The 8,398-nt window shown below is 47.1% G+C and overlaps 1 protein-coding gene across 1 annotated transcript in view; it reads left to right on the top strand.

Annotated features, from left to right (window-relative positions):
• CEP192 (centrosomal protein 192) overlaps nucleotides 1-1,061 on the top strand; it is a 131,654-nt gene extending 130,593 nt beyond the window's left edge. Inside the window, exon 45 of the mRNA XM_008058924.1 lies at nucleotides 639-1,061. Coding sequence (XP_008057115.1) covers nucleotides 639-777 — 139 coding nt within the window. The 3' untranslated portion in view covers nucleotides 778-1,061. The remainder of the gene's footprint in view (nucleotides 1-638) is intronic.
• Nucleotides 1,062-8,398: the final 7,337 nt, after the last annotated feature.

Below are 8,398 nucleotides of genomic sequence, written 5' to 3'. Positions count from 1 at the left end.
GTCTCGAACCTGCGGGCTCAGGCAATCCACTCACCTCAGCCTTCCAAAGGCGCGGGATTACAGGCTGAGCCACCGATCCCGGCTCAGAATACTACTTTTAAACAAAGGCACTTATTACCTGCCTCTGTATAATCTGAACATAAAGTTTCCAGAAGGTTTTTGATGAGAGTTTCAATACATTTTAGAGCAAAGACTGCACAGCCCTGTTCAATGATGGAAATGGGACAGGTGGTTTTACTGTTCTTTCCAGGACAACATGCTGCCTGAGTCGAGTGAAGCAGGGATATTCAGGATGTTCTCTAGCCCTTAGTTGGGCAGTCACCGCTCTCAGATTGTGCACAAAGCTCTGAGTACTGTAGACCAGACCTCTTAGTTCCCTTTTTCCCTGTTTATCGGGTATCCAAGAAAATACAAAAACACACATACATATAAAACAATACTGTTTTCACCCAGTTTTAGATTTTTCTCTCCTTTGTGTCAGTTTCTTACTAAATAATAGCATCCAAGAAATGAGAAGTGAGTGTAAGCTGAATATAACTTGGCCAGACTGTCTTCAACATCCATACTAGGCGTGGTGCTGATGGGGACAGGGCCTCGCTGTTGTGCCATGCCACTGCTGTGTGCCTTTCTCTTTCCAGAGCCCAGCATTACATCAACATGCCTGTGCAGTTCAAACCGAAGTCCGTGGGTAGATTCGAAGCTTTGCTTGTCATTCAAACAGACGAAGGCAAGAGTGTTGCTGTTCGACTAATTGGTGAAGCTCTTGGACAAAAGTAACTGGAAAACATTTTGTGTAAAGTAAATTTCATGAGTACATTTTGGTAACTTTGTTTTTCTACACTACAGTTATGCTTTTGTGTATATGTTTTGTATGATTTTGGATGTATATAATTGTAAATGTTTTTGTTTTTAGAAGCTAATACTGAAGACTTGATTAAAATATCATGTATCTAGCCTACAGTATTATACTAACTTTTACCGTGGAGAAAAGTTCTATTTTTGCGATGATTATGATATTCTGAATAAATATGGCATACATTTTAATGTGGTATATTCAGAAATTTTTCAGTGAGTTTGTCATTTTCTGTGGTGTCACACAGAAGTTAGAATACTGCTAATTGTTTTCAAGCTTCTGGTTCTGTTTTGTGATTTTTCTCCTTCATCACCATTTCCTTTCCCCTGAGAAATTTCTTCTCTGTACCATCTATCTTTTAGCCAGTTGCTCAGAGTAGAAAGGACAACTTACTTGTAAATAAGATGTTTTTCCAGAGTGAAGGGAAGTCTTCAGAATCTGTACAGATACAGTGGAGAGGCTGACATATTTTTAAATCTCACTTGTTATGATTAGAGCTAGACAGGACAACTACTCCAGAATCTGGTGCGGAAGGGCCAGATATCAGGGGACATGGGGAAGCCAGCCAGGGGAAGCCAGCGGGTCCCCGAGGGGCCAGGAAAGAAGCCTGTGGCAAGGTTGGGATGGAAAAGGTGGCATAGTTCTTCCCAGGAGGAGCCTGGATATTAATTGCTTCTCTGACCATTACTAAAAAGTCTCCTGATGACGTTTTTGAGCCCCTACTTACAGCCTCCTCCTCAGAAGCAACACAGTTCCACATTGCTTTGCCCTTCAATTTATACTCAAGAGGTCAAAGGCCAGTGGGGGGGGAGGCCAACAACAACAAGCCTCAAGTGACTCCTCGTCCTTAAAGTGACTTTATGGCTCTGCAGATCTTCCTGTGCCTCCATATTTTGGAGACATGATGCCTAGGTTTGTTTTGTTTTGTTTTTGAGCTGGAGTCTCACTCCCTCACCCAGGCTGGAGTGCAGTGGCAATCTCTCACGGCCACCCCAGCGTTGACCTGCTGGGCTCAGGCGATACTTCCACTTCAGCCTTCCAAGTATTGGGAACTACAGGCGTGTGCTACCATGCCCAGCTAATTTTTTGATTTGTTGCAGAGATGAGGTCTCACCAAGTTGCTCGGGCTGTTCTCAAACCTGTGGGGTCAGGCAGTCCCCTCACCTCAGTGTGGTAGCTTGAGCCACCACACCCAGCCTGTTGCTTGGGTTTTAAGAGCAGGTGAATATGAGCAAATGATTCATTCACCCATCATCCCTTCAATGCAGATGATGGCTGTCTTCATTCCAGTGGCTAATGTGGAAGAGCAGCGCACAAGCAGGGTTGCACATAAGCTTTGCCTTAACAAACTGTCCACCTAGAAGCTGTCCCCCTTTCCTATCTCTTTCCAGATTGAGATCTTGAGACTCTACCTCTCCTCTGAGTTCCTGCTCACGTGTCCAACTGGACGTTTCCACTTGGTCATCGGGTAGACCTCCCAAGCTCTGATCCCCTCCCTGCCTCACAGAGTTCCTCCCTGCTTTCCTCCTCGCTGCCATGCGGTCACTCAGCCAGACCCTGGCCCTGGGGGTCTTCACCTGCAGTACTCACGTCCGCTCCCTCAAAGCGTTCCTCGAACAAATCTTCTCCATCCACCGCAGCATTGACCATGGCAGCACGAGCCACCCAAGACCATGCATCCTCTCCACACTCCTGCTGGCTGTTAGCTCCGAGCCCTCTTTCCACCAGTGAACGAGTTATGTTGTTTCAAGTGCAAACCAGAGCCTGTGCTCTCGGTTGTATGTAAATATCATCCCCTTGCGTGTGGTCTGAAGTCCAGGCTGCACCCCGCGCCAGGGAGGCTCTTCCCCATGGCTCCCACATGCTCCTGATCTCCACCCGAGCTCAGTCCTTGTCTCCGAAGATCCCTTCGTGCCCTGCTCTTCCTCCCTATGCCAGCCACACTGTTTCATTTATGATGTGACCCCTCAGCTCCAACTGTTTATTGGTTGACTGCATCCTAGTGTGTAAGTGCCATGTGACTGAAGACCCAGCCTGCCCTGCTTGTCAAGTGTCCTCAGTATCTAGACATGGTGTGAGTGCAGCTGTGCCCAGTGGCTCTGGCATGTTCACTACGCACTCCTGTTCTGGAAGGGTCTCTGCTCACTGCCCTGATGTAGATGTTCAGCTGTTAGTGAGTGTCCCTCTGCTCCTAGTAACTGTCATCTTCTCAGGAGGGCCTCTGCCCTTATTGAGTGCCTCCTGTGTGCCAAGCAACATCCTAAGTGCTGTGTGTTCACTGGTACTGGATTCTCACCAACTTTTTAGAGACAAGGCCTTTTTTTGGTGGAGAGGCCTGGGGACGGAAAGGAGGGACAGAGCCCTTCCTCCTGCTGGGGTCTTCAGATCCTGCAAGGGCATCTGTGGACAGACAGATGAATTTATAGGAGGCTGGGGCTGGGACTGATCTGGCTTATGGAGTTGATACTTGCATTATTATGTAGATGAAGAAACTAAGGTTCAGAGAGATTAAGTAATTAGCTAAAAGTCACAGGGCTAAGAGGGTGTGAGCTGGGATTCAAACTCTGGTTTTTCTGACTTGGGTGCCCAGTTGCAGATGATAGAAACTGTTCTTGACATAGATTAGAGAAAATGTAACATTAGTAAATGGTTGCTTTTAAGCTTGATTCCCTTTGGTTATAGCGTACCCCTAAGATGCACATAAAAATGTGTCCTGCCAGTGTAGCTCATTGGGAGTCCACAGGCCTGAGGATGCCTCTTGCCATGTAAGACATTTTGCAGCAAGACCTGAAGTTCTGAGGAGTGATGGTTAATGTGTGTCATTGCGATTTAATTAGTCCAGAGAGGAGATTGAATAAAAGGGCATCTGTGTGTAGTCTTCAGTTAAACCCAGAGGTTGGATGGTTTTATATATGCAATACATGTATTCTGTGGGACACAGATCTGTGGGCAGAATTAAACTGAGCTGTTTCTTATAACTAGGAACTTTGCTCTGTTTCTCAAATGAAATATCATTTCAAAGCAGATAACTTTTAAAATGTTCATTTCCCTTTTCAGGTCAGTGTTAGTTTTCTAAATTTTGATACTTTACATGGTAGTTGATTTTTAAAAAAAATTTTAGAAGTTTGATGAAGACCTTGCTCTGAAGTGAAAAACTATCTTCCCAGTCTCCTGGACGGGATTTTTTAAAAATACACGTCTTTTCCATTAGTGAAAATGACCTTGTCAGTTCTCTTAAAGATGCCTTTTCTGGCCACTGCACAGTTTGGATACCTAGATCTGTTAGGATGCATAGGTTTCATATTGTTAGTTCCCAGACTCTCATGGCAGAATCATTTAGCTCCTGACACGTTTTACTCTTTAACTTTTATGCAAGTTTCTAGGTTTGCTAGTTGGCTTTTATTGAATTTCAGAATGCCACTTTTTGAGTTTCACCACCAAGGATCTGGCTTCTTGCAGCTTCACCTGTGTTGTGTCACTGCCTTACACACTTGGGACTCCTTGCCCCTAGACCCTTTCCTAAATCCAGAAATCCCACAGGACCACCTTTGGGGAAATTGATATCACTACTTCCTCTGTCATTAACGGGTTGATAGCACATTAAAGTAGTGAACTAAACAATTCAAGTATTAGACATATTTTTCTTTAAAGAAGGATTTTTTGACTTGTTTTGTGTTTTTACAGTTTCCTGTATTCCCTTAGTCTGAATAGGAGAATGAGCAGATAACTTTTAAAATGTTCAGAGCAGTGACATTCAGAAAGTAGGTACTTTGCGAAAGGGTTATTAAAGAGTATGATGGATGCCATAGGCAGCTTCTAGAAAAGCTCAGAATGACCAACTCGACCTCGTGTGATCCCTCTCCTTGAGTCACTTGCTTCCAGCCAACAGAAGGCCTCCACATGGAGAGAACTGCGCTTGCCTGATTCAGTCACGAGCGATTCAGACTCCTGTCTTGCTAGCAGGCTCTCCGTTGCTGGCCTTAATAAAGCAAGTCGCCATCCTGGGGAGGCCCATGTGGCAAAGAATTGAGGGTAGCTGTAGCAGAGGCCCTCAGGCCAGAAGGACGTGGATCGTGCCAACACCACATGAATGAGCTTGGAAGGAGCTCCTTCCTCAGCCCCGCTGCAGGTGACCCTAGTTCTAGGAGGCACCATGACTGCAGCCTGAGGGAGCCCACAGCAGAGGACCAAGACCCTGTGAGAAAGCAAATGCTTGTTGTTTTAGACCTTTAAGTTTATGGTAATTTGTTATGCAGCAATGTATAACTAGCACAGGGAAAAGTAACTATACTGCAAATTTAACAAGCTTACAAATCAGCCACATTGGTAAACAATTGCTTATAAGAGATTGAGACAGTATGCCAAGGTAAAAGTCCACGCATACTGAAACAAGAAATCCTGTACATTAGTTTTTAGTTATTTTTCTACTACTTTTGTATACAATTATTAGCAAGCCATCTTTATCTTATTTTTTTTTATTTGTTTGTTTATTCACTCATTTATTTATTTGAGTCAGAGTCTCACTCTGCCACCCAGGCTGGAGTGCAGTGGCACACTCACAGCCACCCTAGCCTCAACCTCCTGGGCTCAGGCGATCCTTCCGCCTCAGCCTACCAAGTAGCTGGAACTACAGAAGTGCGCCACCACACCCAGCAAAATTTTTTTTTTTATTATTGTAGAGACAAGGTCTCACCAAGTTGCCCAGGCTGGTCTTGAAACCCTGGACTCAGGCAATCCTTTCGCCTCGGCCTTCCAAAGTCCTGGCATGACAGGCCTATACCTTAGTTTTTAAATGCATGCTATTTTAAAGGAATACACGCAATCAACTTACTGAGCACTGAGAAAAACTGGGAATAAGAATGTTTCCCATCTCCTGGTCCTTGCAGTGTTGACTTGTCCAGATGGGAGGGTGCAGCGTGGGTGCATGCACCCCTCAGCGGGGAGCCTGTTTCCACTCCAGAGATGGGAGCTGTGCGGCCCTGGGCTCCAAAGAGGCACTGGGTGAGGCGGAGTTGAGCAGGCGAAGCAGGAGGTGGCCTCTGGCCCTCCTCGTCACGTTCCTGGCTCATCTCATGCCCCTGTGTCCTGTGCTCACCCCTAAAAGATACACAGGAACACATGTAAAGTGTTGTATGTCATATCCAGTGAGCAAGCTGATATACGTAGCCGGACTGGGCAACTTCTCCGTGTGGTTTCAGATGAAGAGGGGCCTCCCAGGCCCCTCCCCACTTGGCGCAGCCAGGCCTCCTTACATTTTGGCCGGCCGCCCCACGGAATCATCCTTCTGTCACATCGGTGTGGCGAGACGCCATCGTTCATACTCAGCCATACATGAGATTCACATGGACCTCTGCAAGTCCAGTGGACCCACGATGGGCTCCATGGGATGTGTCAAGGGGTGTGGGGACTGTTGGACAGGAGGGCACCAGAGGCTGGGCCTTGGTCCTAGTTTTGCAGAGGCCATCTCTGTCTACGTCCAACACTCGTATTCAGGCCTAGAAGTTGATTCTCCATCAGCTTCTTTAGAACTATCTTCACAGGCCGGGTTTGGTGTCTCAGCCTGTCATCCCAGCACTTTGGGAGGCCGAGGCGAGTGGATTGCCTAAGCCCGTGGGTTTGAGACCAGCCTGGGCAACTTGGCGAGACCTCATCTCTACAATAAATAAATTAAAAAAAAAAACTGTCTTCATGGAAATGTTCAGAGAGGTCAGTGCACCCTCATCCCGCTTCCGTCTAGTCCCCTCATTTGTTCCTCATGGTACCTCCTGTCCTCCTGGGACACTTTCCCCAGCAGGAGAACGTTGCCCACCTGTCTGCCAGGTGCTTGGCCACCCCACTAGTGAGAAACTTACAAAGAAATAGGTCCCCCTGGGGGACTAGAAGGAGACTGTCTCAGTAGCAGTGCATGTAAGGAATTCTCCAGAAACACTGGTCATAGCCCAACCCTTCATTTTCACCGTCACTGCAGTATGAGCATGGCCTTATTTCTTTGTAAGTTACCTGCCTGTCCACCTGCAGTGTCCACTCTTTCCTCATCCTTCCTGAGAGCACCTTCCATCGACCAGCTTCTCTTTTTAAAGAGAAAATTCTACATTTATCATATATCTGTGTTAGGAATTTATTGAGGATGGTGTGACAATTCTTATTAGTGTTTTAGTTACAAAGTTGGGTCGATTTTGAGTAGTTGGCCCCAAACACTCCAGGGTTTGTTAGCCCAGTTGTGGGAATGTGAGGTCAGGCTCAGTGGCTCAGCCTGTAATCCCGCGCTTCGGGAGGCCAAGGTGAGTGGATTGCCTGAACCTGCGGGTTCGAGACCAGCCCGGGCAGCTTGGCGAGACCTTGTCTCTACAATAAATCAAAAATTAGCTGGGCGTGGTAGCGCGTGCCTGTAGTTCTGGCTACTTAGAAGGCTGAAGCAGAAGGATTTCCAGAGCCCAGCAGGTCGACATTGGGGTGGCCGTGAGCATGCCACTGCACTCCAGCTTGGACGACAGAGTGAGACTCCAACTCAAAAAAGGAAAAAAAATACATATTTTCTGTTACAGTGGAAATTACTTTTGAAGAAGATAACAATAATTAAAGCTGTCAATTCTCCCTAAATCATTCCCTACTTTTATTTTCTAATAAAAGTGCCGACACGGTGTTGATCCAAGTAGAAAAGTGGTTCTCAGGTTGGCATGGCAACACCACGCAGAGCAGCTAGGACTGTGCCGAACAACCTCCCCATGTTGCCCCACGAGACTTGTCACCCTCCTGGTGTTGACGTCAGGTGAGGAGACGCACTGCGCGGGGACCCTCTTGCTCAATCCCCACCTCTGTCCTGGATTTTCTCTGGGAGGAGCCAGTCCTCAGGACTTACATTTCTCACCCTGTTCTGGTGGTCCAGTTCTGCCATTTTTGGAGGTTTGGTTTAATTCGGGAGAGGAGGTATCAAGAAGCAACACAGGGCCGGGCTCGGTGGCTCAGCCTGTCATCCCAGCACTTTGGGAGGCCAAGGCGAGTGGACTGCCTGAGCCCACAGGTTCAAGACCTGCCCGGGCAACTTGGTGAGACTTCGTCTCTACAATAAATAAAAAACTAGCCGGGCATGGTAGCACATGCCTGTAGTTCCGGCTACTCGGAAGGCTGAGGCGGAAGGATCGCTGGAGCCCAGCAGGTCGAGGCTGCGGTGGCCGGCAGCGGCCACTGCACTCTAGTCTGGGTGACACAGTGAGACTCCAACTCAAAAAAAAAAAAAGCAAAACAGCAACAACATAGCTGGCCTTTCAACCTCTGTTGGAAGTCCTGTCTCTGTGGAAAGACACTGGCGTGTGACTCAACGGCCACTCCAGTCCCAACAACAGTGAAGCAGCCTGGGTGGGACTGCCGTCAGAAAAGACCAACGACCCAGAAAGACCCAAATCCATATAGAAATGCAGTCTATGGTAAATATGGTATTTCAGTGGGAGAGAAGATGGGTTATCCCAAAATATGTTCCTATTAAAAATCAAACTAATAGCTGGGCTCGGTGGCTCAGCCTGTAATCCCGCGCCTTTGGGAGGATGA

The sequence above is a fragment of the Carlito syrichta genome, unplaced genomic scaffold (genome assembly GCF_000164805.1).
Source record: "Carlito syrichta isolate Samal-C Ts95f unplaced genomic scaffold, Tarsius_syrichta-2.0.1 Scaffold303652, whole genome shotgun sequence".
NCBI lineage: Eukaryota > Metazoa > Chordata > Mammalia > Primates > Tarsiidae > Carlito > Carlito syrichta.
Note: the sequence above shows the minus strand (reverse complement) of the source record. Positions and strands in the feature narration are given on the sequence as shown.